We start from the raw sequence: 15,204 nt of genomic DNA on the forward strand, positions 1-15,204 counted from the left end.
TCCCCAGGTGGAAGGCTCCTGCTCCCTTTCTTCCCAGTGTGCCCCACACTGCCCCATCTGGGGCTGCCCAGGACTTGAGGGGAAGGGGCTCCGAGCGACTCTCTTCTTCCATCTGGCTTGGCTACCTGGCAGCCATCAGCACTAGGTGGGGTGTGTGTGTGTGTGTGTGTGTGTGTGTGTGTGTGTGTGTGTGTGTGTGTGTGTGTGTGTTTGTGTGTGTGTGTCCCTGCAGGGAGCCTGTGCACAGGTAGGCTGGCCTCTTCTGCAGAGGCAGTGTTGGCTGGCCCCCAAAGGGTGGTGGCCTCTGTGGGGCCTCTTGCCACCACACTCCTGACTTGGGCCCACCCTGTGTCTTCAGGCTGGGCTCCAGAGGAAACCCGTGAAACCCTGGTGCATGCTGGGGATTCTGTATGTAAATTAGGCCCCCAGGGCGAGGAAGGGAATTGGTGGAGATTCCTGTGCCAAGGCAGACGGTGTGTGGTGGCAGTGGGGGTGTCAGTGTCAGTGTAGAGATGGGTTTGAGGCATCAAGTCTTCCTCACACACAAACTCTGTCCCAGGTACTTTGCGTCCATCATCCCCTTTGTGCCCTACCACATAGGTGGCATCACCCCGCCCATTTCACAGACGAGACCACTGGGGTTCAGAGATGAGGACCCCTGTCCTGCTCACAGTTTGGGTGCGTGGATGAGCCCATCTCTTTCTCCTGTGTGTGAGGCACAGCCCCGCTTTGAGAAGGCCCTCTCTGCCCTCACATGCTGAAGAGCAGTTGCCGGGCCCTGGGGTACCAGGCTTCCCCTAGAGCTCTGCCTCTATGACCCCTCAGTCTTGGGGTGACTTGGGCCAGGCAGGAGGGGCTGGGGGAGGCCCAGGGTAGAGTAGACCCACAGGCCACCTTGATACTCTCTCTCCCCCTTCCCTCTCTGTTGTGTGCCGGTCACTCCCCAGACCCCACTGTGATTACCCTCTTTGGGAGTGCAGCAGACTCCATCTCTTGGTGCTAAGGAGAGCCCTCAGAGGGGGCCCAGTGGGCAGCTGGGGCGCCTTTGAGCTTGATGTCCTGTCCTTTGTGTTCTCTTCCGGTTCTGCTGGCCCAGAAAAGGCACCTCTCCTGTGGGCTACAGCTTCTGGTGCTGAGGCTCTGGTGGCTTCCTGGTCAACCTTTGCTCATCAAACACCCCTGGTCAACATCCTTCCTGCTGGTCTGTGTTACACTGGGTTCCTTGTCCTGTTCCCCTGTAGCCTTTTACAGGGCTGTGGCATGAGCAGCAGTGGCAGACATGGGCTTGGATTAATCCTGAGAGCTGGGCCAGTGCAGCCCAGCACGCACCTGGTCCTGGGGGCCAGTGGGGGGCATGGGACAGAGTGTGGGGATGAGGACTTGGTTGGTGGATGCTGTCCTTGGGTATCCCAGGGTATCCCTGGGGCAGCTCTGTAAGTGGGAAACCCAGCCCAGGCTCGCATCCAACTCAGCCCAGTTAGGCTGCTGTTTCCAGGAGCGTGAGTTTTTCCTCCAAGTGATAATTTACAGAATTAACGAAGACACTGCATTTCATGGGGTAATGTCAGTTATTAAAACCGATGGCAAATTAACGGCTGGTAATGGCACGCGTCATATTCCATTTTCTTGCCATTCTTAAAAGCTAGACTCCAGCATTTGCCCACCCTGTGTTGTGGTCCCTCTGGAGCTCTGTGTTCCCCGGGGCCACTTGGTAAGTCTGGACTGGGTTGGGGGCTGGCTCTAGCCTCCACCTGCCAGCCGCAAGCAAGGGTATGGAGTGTGCATAGTCTCTGACAGTCACTGTCACTGTCATCCCGTTGCTCATTGATTTGCTCGAGCGGGTACAAGTAACGTCTCCATCGTGAGACTTGTTACTGTTTTTGGCATATTGAATATGCCACGGGTAGCTTGCCAGGCTCTGCTGTGCAGGGAGATACTCTCGGTAGCTTGCTGGGCTCTCCGAGAGGGGCAGAGGAATCGAACCTGGGTCAGCTGCGTGCAAGGCGAACGCCCTACCCATTGCGCTATCGCTCCAGCCCTGACAGTAGATGGGATGAATGTGGGGTGGAGTCTCAACTCTGTTCTGAGCTGGGACTTTATCTTTGATGGATATAACCTGGCTTTCCCCTCAGATTGATTGAGGCTTTTGTGCCAGGAGCCTACCTTGGCATTTGCTTCTATAGGAAATTCTTTTAATTAAATTTTTTTTTTGGTTTTTGTTTTTTGGACTACACATGGCTGTGCTCAGGGCTTAACTCATGGCTCTGTGCTCAGGTATCACTTCTGACAGTGCTTGGGGGACCATATGTGGTGCCAGGGATTGAACTTGGGTTGGCTGTGTGCAAGGCAAGTGCCCTACCCATTGTACTATCTCTGCAACACACTCAGCTTGTTTGGCCATCTTCCCTGTGCAGGAGCGCTCATCTTGGATTTGAACAGCAATCCTTCCTTTTACTTGTTTGAAGTTGTTGGGTGGTGGATAAGACATCAGGGTGTTGAGATGACATGAAGCAATATATGTATATCTTAGCATTCTCCATAACACAGACCTTTAGTAAGCCAGTCCTGGGGTTGGGTGGACACTGGGAAAATGTGGAGGGTTTGGAGTTGGAATGTTTCATGCATAAAACCCCGCTGTTAACAGTTTTGTAAACCACAGTGCCTAAACTCAAAATGAGTAAATACATCAGTGCTTCCGTGACCATTCTTCCTGTGGTACCATCCCAACATAGCATGGGGGTGGTATTTGAGATATTAACGCAAAGACAGGTGGCTTGCCAGGCTCTGCCGTGTAGGTGGGATGCTCTTGGTAGCTTGCCTGGCTCTCCGAGAGGGATGGAGGCTTTTGGGGAGGCCTCTAATCGCTTTTACAGGTGTTCCCAGTCCACAGAATGTAAACTTTTGGTCAACTGGCATGTTGTAACTCGATATGCCCAAACCAGTAACAATGATGGTTCTCATTCCCCTGACCCTGAAAGAGCCCCCAATATGCCATTGGGCTACACTAACACTTGGCAGGGACGAATGAAGACGTTACTGGCACCTGCTTGAGCAAATCAATGAACAACGAGATGACAGTGATACAGAACGCAAAGACAAGTCATCTACTTGAAGCCACTTGGAAATTCAAACTTGGTTGTTTTAGGCAAACATTGAGAAGCAGCTTTTCTAGATTTGCTTTGAGATCCCACTTAAACTGCAGCGAAGCCCAGGAAAAGATCCAGAACTATCTCAAAGCCTGTGCGTGGGCCGCTCTCGCGAGCAGCGTGAGGTTTGGACAGCGGGACTTGACTTGTTTGATTTTCTCATCTGTGAAAAGATGTGGACCACGGAGTGGGACCGTGATCTTGTCCTCCCAGGCTGTGAGGAGAAGAGCCAGGAGGCCCCTGAGCGCCCCGGAGCTCCGGGGGGGGGTGGTGACCCTGGGACCCAAAGTCCAGGAGGGGGCCTTTAGAACGGTAGCATAGTCTTTGTGTCAATCCTCCAAATGGGTCTTGTTTCTGCAACCCAGGAGCTGGTGGGCACAAGAAAGGATCCTGTGGGCAAATGCCATTTCAGTTGCTCATCCAGAGAAGGCTTCTAAAGCCCCAAGATTTTGCCAACCAGCCTGACAAATCTTGGAGGAAGCACTGCTGAAATCGGGAACAAACACCGTGTAAGTGAAAGGTGACAGGGACATCAAACTTTATTTGTGAAAATTCGAAGAATCATTAGCGTGTTATGGATTCCTTAAGAATATGATCTCACCCAGCCGACGGAAAGGGAATTGCAAATCAAAGGGACTATTTATTGCACTGGGAATAAGGGACCTGCCAGATTAAAAAAAAAATCTTGCAGAGCCAGAGTTTTGAAATATGAGAGACAGTAGCAGATTCACGACACAGAATTTTATCCCAACACTGGAACCCCACTCAGAGCAGAAGTTGCTGAAGAATTATTTCATAAACCCATTTTCATCATAACATGTGTAAAATGCAAATTTTGATCATTATGTAAATAAGTTACTTGGTGTAATTTACTTAATTCAAAGCACTTAATGCAGCGTGGTATGTTTTTTCCAAAGTGCCAGAGTAGACGTTAATTTTAAATTGTTTTTAATCTCGATCTTCCAGCCTGATTATTTAAAATGTTTTTCCCTTGTGTTTGTTTTTTAAATGGAAAGGAACGGAGCTGGGTGAGAAATGAACATGTTATGATCAACCAACGCCTTCCATTGGCAGGACTCCAGGCGGGTGGGGGGGTGCGTCTCGTCACACGTGGGAACCCATGTCTCTAAGGACACGTGTGTGCACATGCTGTGTAATGCTCTCAGAAGGAATCATGCAGACCACCCAGTCCCCTTTGTGGAATCCACGCTCCTGGTGGTTCGTGGCTGGCTCTGAAAGCCGCCCATTAGAAGGCTGCTTTTCACCTGCCCCTGCTCGGGCAGAAATTTGTTCTCTTCAGACACTACAGGGTGAGCTTTCTCCTTTGGCCTTTCCTTATCCCCAAAGGGAACGCCCACTGTTTGAACCTTCTCGTGCTTCTCAGGAGGGGTCCCTACTTGGTGAGCCCCTGAAAGGAGAAATGATCTGTTCTTTTGGACCCTTCTGGGGGCCGTTCCTGTGCTGATGAGACGGGTAGAGGGGCACAGGCAGGAGTAGAGCCCCCAGTGCACTGTGCCAGCTGGAAGAAGCTCCCAGGCCCTGAGGGTCAGCCCCCTCCCCCTGAACCCTTTCCCCCCAGGAAGGTAGGGCTAATCCTGTGTCGAAAATGAAATAAGACAAAAGAGATGTGCTCAGTGTTCAGCTGCCCATGGTGACCTAGCTGGTGAAGTGAGAGATTTGTGTCTCTCTCCTCTCCTTCCCTCCCTTCCCCTTCCCTCCCTTCCCCTCCCCTCCGCTCCCCTCCCCTCCCCTCTCTTTTCTTTTTTCCCCCTCTTTCCCTTTTCTCTCCTTTCATTTCCTCTTTCCTTTCCCCTTTCCCTCCCCTTCTCTTTTCTTTCTCCTCTCCCTTTCCTTTCCATTTTCTTTTTTACTTCTCTGGATTTTTTTTTTTTTGCTTTTTGGGTCACACCTGGTGATGCACAGGGATTACTCCTGGCTCTGCACTCAGGAATTACCCCTGGCAGTGCTCAGGGGACCATATGGGATGCTGGGAATTAAACCCGGGTTGGCCGTGTGCAAGGCAAACGCCCTACCCACTGTGCTATTGCTCCAGCCCCTTCTCTGGATTTTTTGACCACACTCAGCAGTGCTCAGGGCTTACCCCGTGCTCAGGGATCACCCCTGGCTTAGGAATCTGTATGTAGTTGCCGGGGATCAAACCTCCATCAGCTGTGTTCAAGGCAGTTGACCTCCCCATTGTATCATCTCTGTGGCCCCAAGGATAAGGATCGACCCCAGGCCCTTGCTGCTTTGGTGCACCCCTCAGACGTGGAAATTGGGGCTGTTTCTGTATGCTCCTCCCTCCAGATCACCATGAGAGAAGGGTGGGTTTTTTTCCCGGTCTGGCCATAGTTGCCTTTGGAAGGACAGTGGTTTCCCACAGTTTCCAGGAGGCGGACAGACCTTACCCTGGTGTGTGGGTACACATGCTCATGGACAGACAGAAAGACAGTCAGACAGAAAGACACAGACAGACAGACACACATGCAGACACGCACACACGCACATGTGCTCGCGCGGCAACACCAGGGTTGGTCAGGAGGCAGAGGAAGCAGAGGGATTGTGGGCAAGAGTTTGAAAGGGAATTTATGCAGGACAGAATGGGCCCGATGGGGTAAGCAGGCTTAGGATTGCTGAGCTCGAAGAGTTTTATTTATCTGGAGTGAAGGGTCTGGGGCAGAGATTGGCCCAGAGTGCGAGTCCTGCAGTGGAAGTGGTTGGATGTGGGTGCTGGTGGGGCTGGCTCGCATGGGAAAGAGGTGCTTTGGTGGGAGTTGCTTTCCACCTCTAGGAGTTGGTTGACCCTTCCAGGTCCATCAGAGCATCAAAATACACAAAGTGAAAGACATGGTTGATTCAGAGAGAAGGGACTTTTTTTTTTTGGGGGGGGGTCACACTTGGCGATGCTCAGGGGTTACTCCTGGCTCTGCACTCAGGAATTATTCCTGACAGTGCTTGGGGACTATGTGGGATGCTGGGGATCGAACCCCGGTTGGCCGTATGCTAGGCAAACACCCTCTCTGCTGTACTATCGCTTCAGCCCCTAAGAAGGTCCTTTTGAGGGGGCTCTTCCATTTCCAGGTTGGCCTTAACTTTCCCCGGAAGCTGGGGTTGTGAGCAGGACAGGGATGACACCTTCCACCTCAGCCAGAATACAGAGCAGAGGTTGCTCCGGGGACAGCGGGACATGTCCTGAGGATGCTCCCCTGAAGCCACGTACCTCTGGAAATGGAAGCTTTAAGACTCTGTTGCTCTAGGAATCTATGAGGGAGGGAGGGAAGGAGGGAATGCAGATCTGGGTACATGGGGTACCTGTTTCATGGGGAGCCATCTGGATCTGGGTGTCTCTGCTCCTCCCTTTGCTGAACTGTGTGGATGCTCTTGATCCAACCTACGCGGCTGGACCGCAGTGAGTTCACCTGTGAAACACAGTCTGCAAAGGGAACGTGTTTTGGCACACGAACAGCGCAGGGGAGCCACTCACTGCACAGTCTCCTCCCACAACGGAGAGCTCCCTCAGGAGAGGGGTGTGAAGCTTGAAGATCCTGTTGCTCTAGAAATCTATGAGGGAGGGAGGGAGGGAGGGAAGGAGGGAGGGAAGGCAGAGCTAGGCAGCCAAGATCTGCCAAGATGAGGCCCTGATGGATTCTGGACCGAGGGTGGCTGCCTTTGATTGCATCCCCGTGTTGGGGAATCTCTTCTTGGAGATGGTGGCCGCCTCCCTAGCTGTGGGGAGTCTGCATCACTCTGGCTTCTTTATTTTTTATTATTTTTTTTATTTCTAATTAGTGAATCACCGTGAGGGTACAGTTACAGATTTATACATTTTTGTGCTCATGTTTCCCCCATACAAAGTTCAAGAACCCATCCTTCACCAGTGCCCATTCTCCACCACCAGTAAATCCAGCATCCCTCCCACCCTCCCCAGTCCCGTCTCCCCCCACCCCACACTGCCACTATGGCAGGGTATTCCCTTTTGTTCTCTCTCTCTGATTAGGTGTTGTGGTTTGCAATAAAGGTGTTGAGTGGCCATTGTGTTCAGTCTCTAGTCTACATTTGGCACGCGTCACCCTTCCCCCGCATGACCTCCGACCACATTTTACTTGGTGTTCCCTTCCCTGAGTTGACTCTGGCTTCTTTAGATGTTCTATGATGGTAGCCAAGATGAGCACAGCTTTATGGCAGGGGGACATAAAGTGTGTGTGCATGTGTGTGTGCACATGCAGTACTATGTATGGTGACATGTTTGAACCACACCCAATAGTACTCAGGGGTTACTACTTGTTCTGTACTCAGAAGATACTCTTGGCAGTGCTTGGGGGACCATATGGGATGCTGGGGATTGAATCTGTTGGCTGCGTGCAAGGCAAATGCCCTACCCACGGTCCTATTGCTTCATCCCCTAGCTGATGGCATTTTGACCTGGTGGTTGAGAAGGGAGTGGGAAATAATAGATGAGAGGGGCCTGGGCAGTGGTTCTGGGAATGAACTTGATTTATGGGTAGAATATATCTGAGAAGAAATTTGAAACCTATATTTGGGGTTCCATAAGAAGTTAGAAAAGAAATTCATGGAATGAAAGTTTTCTCAGATTTTGGAAAATTTGCCAATAATTCCCAAATACTTCTGTGAAGGTCTGGGTGTAAGGTGGCAGACTTCATACATATATAGATGTGTATTAAAGATGATAAAATATTCTTTATAGGTAACATATCAGTGCTTGGACCCTTCTTGAAAATTGAAAATAGTAGGGGAAGCAATTTAAAATGTGTTCTTTTACTTCAATTACTTTTCAGAAGGAAAGCAAAATACCCACTGACTAGCTTATTTTTCTGCTTTTCTAAAAACAGTGGTGGTATACTCACAGCTGTAACAGATTTTGAGGAAACTTATACATGCTCAGATTCAATTCCAGGCCTGGTAGGGCTCGGCCTCCCTCGGTTTGGAGCCCACTGTTTGGCTGCTGGACTCATCCGGGGCTTCAGATGGGTTCTTGCTTCAGCATGATTCCACATGCCATTCTGTCCCTGACTCTGTGCTTGGTGTGGAGATTTAGGAAGAAATGAGGAGCACCAGTTCCTGCCTCCTATACCACTGAGTTATCTAGATTGAGGGAATCATGGATGCATGCTCAGGGATTGAGGTGGTGTCAGAGAAGTGGTATTCTGTGAATTAATTCTTGATTGAGTCTTCAATTTCAAGTTGCGAACATCTAGGTAGACGGTATATGTGTGTGCATGTGTGTGTGCACATGCAGTACTATGTATGGTGGCATATTTTAATGTTGCTCGTATTGTATAAGTTGTGTGTGAATCTACATGTGTGGTATGTATGTCATGTGCATGTGAGGTGCTTGGTATGTGTGTGGTGGGTAAATATGTGATGGTGTACATGTGTTGGTTGGTGTATGTGTGGTGGGTATGGTGGTATGTATGTGTGTGAGCTAGTGTGTGTGGTATGTAGTGGTGGTGTGGTGGTAGGTGTGATTTTGTGTGTGTGTGTGTGTGTGTGTGTGTGTGTGTGTGTGAGTGAATTTGAGTATTCAAAGAAGGGGAAAGAACTTCTTTTTCTGGAAGTTTGATTTTCCAGTACCATGGCTTCTGGCTTCTGTCAGTGGTTGTGGAGATAGTAATAGCAACACAAACACAAACCCTGGGAGCAGAAAGTCTCTTAAATACCAAGCTAAGACATGTGCATTTATTTTATGGACAATGATGAAGTCTCTAGAAGGATTTTTGTTCCTTTGGGATTGATTGATATATTTGAGGATGTTCGTTTTGTGGTGACTTCAACGTAACTGTTATTCATGAAACTTTTCTTGTGGAGGGCTATATCGTGAGTAGACAGGATCTTAGAATACATACTGGTGGAAGGCAGAGTTGGGGACACCTCACACGACACTGTAGAAGTCCCCAGAGAGGAGTGGACCCCCTGGGGAGGGGTCACGGAGCTGGGCCTGAGAGATGTTTAGAAGATGGAAGTTTTTGACCATCTCTGTGGGAGTTGTCGCTTGTCTCTGAGTGTGACTGGTTGAACAGTTGGTGCCAGGGGACACCAACAGGAGGTGGAGGTATGATGAGGACTGCAGGCAGTTCTGCAAGCAGGCATGAGAGGAGGCTCTTGAGTGTCTGGGAGGCCCTGGAGGAGCCGGCTGGGTTCTCCAGAGACTGATACAGAGGAGTCCCCCTCTGTGGACACTGTGGGGAGAGGCTTAGAGCTGTGAGATGTGGGAATCAGTGGGTGCAGAGGTGAGTGTCCAGGAAGTACCAGAGGGCCCATGGGCCCAACATTAGGTTGCTGGTCTATGGAGGGGAGGAGGGATAGGACAGAGGTGGCCCGCGGCATGGACACTTGGGACCTGTGTCTGCTGGGGATGGGGTCTCTGCAGTAGAAGAGTGGGCACTGGGACCCCCAGCTGTGTTTCCTGGCAGCCACATGGGTCAGTCCCTGAGGCCCTCTTATTCCTGATCCTTGTCATGGAGTGAGCATCTTCACAGATGCTTCAGCCCAGAAACTTCTCTATAATGGTTTCCTCTCCCTGGAGTGCTCTTTCTTCCCCGAGAGGTGGCCAGAGCTGACTCCTTGTCTCTGATGCTCTGCTCCGGAGCCTTTTCCACTCCTTCTCCCCGTTTCCCCCCCCAGCCCAACATCTCTTCCTTTCACTGCTCTTCTCACATCTGGAAGCTGCCGATTTAGCACGCTAGGATCTGGCTTCCCCACAGCGGGCACCTTCATTCCCGGTTCCTGGTGCCTCCAGGAGAGACCACCCTGAGAGAACGCTCAGGAGCAGGACGCTTCCTCTCAGAGCCACTGCCTGTCCGGTGGTTGACCGCTGCCCTTTCCCATGCCTCATGCCTGCCTGTGCGCTTAGAGTCCTTGAGTGACGAGTGACTTCTCCTCCGCTCCCTGTCTAGTGAAGGTAGTTCTGATTGGGAAGCTCTTCTGGCCAGGGTGGACTTGCCTTTACACACAGGCCAGAGGAGGGCCTGGGCCAAAACCCAGAACTCCACAATTACCTGAGGCGCCTTGGACACCCATTAGAGTGCCTTGGAAAACAGCTCCAGCTCTGTCCCTCCCCCTCCTTGGAGAATTTTTCCTCTGTGGGAGTGTCAGCGGATAGCTCGCCTTCTTGAGGAGAGTAGGAAGGGTGGCATTGCAAACTCCGTCATTGGGCAGGAGAGCAGGATTTCGGATGGAGGAGCAAGCCCTCCTGGCTGTATCTGGGGGACAGGATGGCAGGAGTCTGGTTAGACTGTGAGTGCTCCAGAGGCTGAGAGCTGACCCCTTCAGCTGACCCCTTCAGAGGACCTCAGGAATATGGTCTCACAGGAGTGCTGCCTACAGCCTGCATCCTGGGTTCCAGCTGTGAGGAGCCAAGACTCTGGTGGCTCAATTCTACCCGAATCTTCTGGAGCAGAAGTCAGAAATGCAGCTGCTAGGGCCATGGCAGATTCTGAAGACCTGTGTTGTTTATGTGTGCATGTCCTTGTGGGTTTTGAGACAATGGCCAGCCCCCCTGGACTTCTGCTATTCCTGAGAAAATTAAATCATCCTGTGAGCTGAGTTGGTCTTTGACAGGAGGAAGGGACTGAGGGGATGTCACTCCCAGCCTGAGGGGACTCAGGCCATGCTGAAATAGAGAGATCACTGGAACCCAAACACAGGGCAGGATTGGAACCCTCCATCAGGAAGACACGGCAGAGCGTGCTTTCATAGCCAGGGAACATCTCTGCCACAGCAGAAGGTGACCAGTGGCCTTGGAAGGGGAGAGGGAGCTGGTAGTCAGTAGGTCATGGTGCCCCATCATGCCTGCCCCAGGTCCCTCTCTCTGTCCCATCAGCTGCATTTCAGGGCTCAGATTTGGACCAGAAGTGAAGGCCATAGGGGCAGTGAGGATTGTTGGTGTCCAGGTGAAGGGACAGGGTTCCCCCAAATCCCTGGTGGACAGTGGCCTTGTCCTGGCACAGATTAGTTCTAGGCTCCAAATGCTGTGGGATAACTTTGTGAGTGACAGATCTTGGCATAAGACGATCGCGGCAAAGTGCTTTCATGGGCTTGGTCTGTCTCTTGGTGCTGAGAAAAAAAAATCCACCCTCCAAACTGTAGCCCAGAATACTCGCTTTTTATTTATTTTATACGAGTCTGCAGAAGAACTGGGCAGTTTTTCTCTGGGTCCATCTGTGTATCTGAACTCGGCTGGCAGGTGGCTAGGGGTGGCTGCTGGGGGCCACCCAGATTCTTCTCTGTGGGTGTGCATATCCCGCCAGCTAGCTGGCCCGGGGAAATAATCCCAGGGCAGTGCCAGGGCCCAGGAACAGAAACAAAAACACACAGAGCAAACCTCTCCTGTGCAGAGGTTCAGGTCTCTCAGAGGCGAAGGCAATCTGGTTTTCCTGGGCATCAGAGTCTGAGCTCAGAGTGGCAGCCGGAAGGGTCTTCACAGTGACAGGACAAGTCTATGATGATCCATCGTGCATAGTCTGTATCTGTCCAATATGATGGCCCCGGCCCAGGGGGGCCATCGTGCATTTGAAGTATGACGCGTGTGACCGGACAGAACCCCGTGTTTGCTTGATTCGAATGGGGATGAATTCCATTTTAGGTATGATTGCCTCATGCAGCGAGTGGCGGTAGGGTTGGACAGCCCACATCTGGGGCATCCATCATTGGCAAAGGCAGAGAGCTGGAGAATCTGCCGCCGCATTGGGCCTGGATGACTGATTGCTCCCGAGACCATCTCAAGCTTATGCTCAGCAGGCCTGAGGGGAGGGTTGGCACAGGTTCTAAGCTTATCCAGTTGGGGTCTCCTCGCCTTCGTGAGCTTCAGCTCTTTGAACCGTCTCTGCATGCTTGCTGTGCCTTCCTCCTCTGATTGGTTAAGAAGCTCTGGAAAACCATTTCAAGAATTTCTCTACAAAGGCCTTGGAAGAGAAGAGAGGGAGGGAAAGTGCCAGCTGTAGAGGCTGACTGTGGTGTGTGTGTGTGTGTGTGTGTGTGTGTGTCTGTGTGTGTGTGTGTGTGTGTCTGTGTTGAGGAGGGAGCGGGGAGGAGGGTGGAAGGAGGAGGGAAACTGGCGACATTGGTGGTGGGAAATGTAAACTAATGAGGGGACAGGTGTTGGAATATTGTATGATTGAAACCCGGTCATGAACAAATTGCTGTGTCTCACGGTGATTTAAAAAAATGGCTCTGGGCTGCAGATTTTTGGCGGACGGTACAGGCTAATGGACTGCACGATATGTCTGGGAATTTAAGGAGTGCTTGGTGACCTGAAGCCTGCATATTGGGGGGCGGGTCCTGAGGCAGGTCAGGGGCAGGTGGGAGGCCCACTGTTCTCCCCAGGTCACCTCTCCTCACCTGCCACGCTGCATGCAACTGCAGCAGGCTCCGCCAGGGGGCGCCTGATCCACTCCTAGACTCGAGGGTCTCATTTCTGGAAACTGATTGGACCGGGGTGGTGAGGCTCACTCTGGATAGAAAGAGAGTGACAGAGGGGTGTTTTAGGCAGGAAAACCAGGACTCTGAACAAGATAGGGTTCCCAGGAGGGCTGGGGTGGTAGTGGGGTAGAGGATACAGCATTCTAACCCAAGATGGGGGAAAGATAGAGGTGGGTTGCCTCAAGCTGCCGTGGCAGTGGGGAGAACAGAAAGAGGAGGGGCTGGGGGCCAGGGCCAGGGCTGACCAGAGTGTGTAACCTGGAACTGCCAGAACTTTCCCTCTCACTGGATGGAAGCAATGGAGAGAGGTAGAGAGCACAGCATCAATTGACCCTCTGTCCATGGGTCTGCAGAACATAGGACACCCCTGGCCTGGGCTAGATGCTAGGGAGGGACCCGGGAACAGAGGCCTCCCTGGAGCCTACACTCAGGTGGTGGTCAGTAGGGGAGGGGTAGGAGGTGGACACCCTCCAGGGTCGCTTTCTGACATCTCTTCCCCGCCCCCTCTTCTCCCACCGTCCAGATATCCGCGGGCTCCAAAGCTTTCTGGACCAGGCCTCGCGGCTGGGCCTCGATGTCTCTCTACAAAAGGTGGACAAGAACATCAGCCACGTGTTCACCAGCCTCTTCACCACCATGAAGACGGAGGAGCTGAACCGCTACCGGGACACGCTGCGGCGTGCCATCCTGCTGCTCAGCCCGCAGGGGGCGCACTCCTTCATCAATGAGGTAGGCTGTGTGTGGGGGCGGGGGGGTGGTGCGCTGCAGGGGCTGGGGGGTGGTCAGTGGGCTCTGATGCCATCTGTGGGTCTGTGTGTGCGTGGCTGAACCGGCCGTGTGTGGGGGCTACAGGTGTTGGGGGCCTACATGCCACGAAGATCCGGAGGTCAGCTGAGTGTGTCTGGGGCACAGCGGGCGAGCCCAGGCCTGCTCAGGCACGCAGAGACCGGAAACTGCTGGTCAAAGCCTGCTTACAAGGGAGGAGGCCAGAGATTTCTGAGGCGAAACTATGGCCATTGCCATATTTATTTTCCCTTTCTAATTTTTCTCCTTGTTGACAGATGTCAGTCTCCAGGGCTCAAATGCATTCCCAGCACTCTGCCGAGGTGGGCATCAAAGCCTTGGGATTTGTTAGCACCTGGAGAAGGTGTTAGTTGCTAATTACCAAAGGATTCATGGTGTGTGTGCTTAGAACTGGGTTGATCGGCTGCGGTTTCCCCCAACACTCCCATCAGGGCTTAGACCTTCTGTGAAGACGGGACCCGCAGCTTTAACAAAGCGTCCTTTAATTTGAGACCTGACAACTCACAATACTTGACAAGCAGGCTGATTGGCACCAGCCCTGGGGACCGGGCTGACAGGGAGTTACTCCTCTGACCTGGGAGAGGGCGGACAGATGTGGGGGGGAGGGGAGTGGTGTGCTTGGGAGCAGGGGGAGGCAACAGGGGGACGGTCGGCTGCTTCCTGCGACGTCTGTTCCCAACCCGCTCACCCCTCGGCCCTCTGTGATTGAAAGTTAAAATGAATAGAAAGGCAGAATTATACTAATTCCATTTGATGTACTTTGCTTGCTTGTTCTGCTTTCCCGTCTAATTAATTATTACTCAAAATGCTACCTCATGCATCAGGAGCCAGCACGGAGCCCAGTGCTGGAGGACTTCAAATCCGGAATGCTTAATTTGGTGCCGCTGGCCAGCAGCCCTGCTGCTCCGGGCTAATCAGGCTTCGGCTCACACGGGTGGTCAGCCGGGCTGTGATGTCCTGTCGGCGCTTGGCGTCTTTGCCGGAACACGTTTGCCTGCATGAAGCAATTCAGTGCAGTCGCAGACACAGCAGATGAGGGGCTGGGGCCTGGCCGGGCTTTCTCAGCACCTTGGCAGGGGTGAAGGGGCCGGTGTCTGTGCAGAGCAGAGCTTTTCTCCTTGCTGAATTTCCCTAGCTGCCGTCGGTGCTTGGGATGGGGTCTGCGAATGCTCCCTCCAGCCTCACCCCTCTTCTCTTCTTGGCAGTCCCTTGCTTGCTCTCTCCTTGCTGCCTTTCCTTCTTGTCACACGGCTCTGCAGTGACAGCCGGAAGCGGGAAGACTGTTGGCTTTGGGATGAAACTGATCTGGGCCCAGGTCCCAGCCCCCTCATTGCTATCTTGTCTGACCTTGGCTAGCTTGCCTCTCCTTTGCAGCCTCAGTTTCTTCATCTGTAAAGTAGGCATGAGGGCGCGTCCAGAAAGCATTTGGGCATGCCTTCTCAAGAAGCATCCGTATCCTTTCCGTGGTTCACATTCGTCATTTCCCTCCCCACAAAAATCAGCCCTTCCTCTGTTTCTAGGCCCTGCCAGGATTTAAGCCTCACCAAGACCGGCCTAAAGATATGATTTCCAAGTGGTTAATTATGCAGACTCCTGCAGTGTTGGATACGCTCGGCTCGGCTTTGGCCTGTTGCTTTCTTGATCCCGACGCTGTGTTTGCCAAGCCTTGCTTTGCTGGGTGCTGCAGCTCTGGGGATGCCCCTGCAGAGGCTGATCTCCACATCAGAAGTCCCTGGGAGCGGGGGCCAGAAATGAGAGAAGGACAGCACCTGGGCTCCGGTGCCTTCAGCTCCCGCTAGTCTTGGTCTCTGCTCCC

The 15,204-nt window shown here is 52.4% G+C and overlaps 1 protein-coding gene across 2 annotated transcripts in view; it reads left to right on the plus strand.

Moving 5' to 3' along the window:
• The window catches only part of GRID1 (glutamate ionotropic receptor delta type subunit 1), a 755,119-nt gene that overhangs the window by 219,557 nt on the left and 520,358 nt on the right, over nucleotides 1-15,204 (plus strand). For both annotated transcript variants that reach the window (XM_055118918.1, XM_004607420.2), the window contains exon 4: nucleotides 13,108-13,313. In XM_055118918.1, coding sequence (XP_054974893.1) covers nucleotides 13,108-13,313 — 206 coding nt within the window. The remainder of the gene's footprint in view (nucleotides 1-13,107; nucleotides 13,314-15,204) is intronic.

Source organism: Sorex araneus, chromosome 11 (genome assembly GCF_027595985.1).
Source record: "Sorex araneus isolate mSorAra2 chromosome 11, mSorAra2.pri, whole genome shotgun sequence".
NCBI lineage: Eukaryota > Metazoa > Chordata > Mammalia > Eulipotyphla > Soricidae > Sorex > Sorex araneus.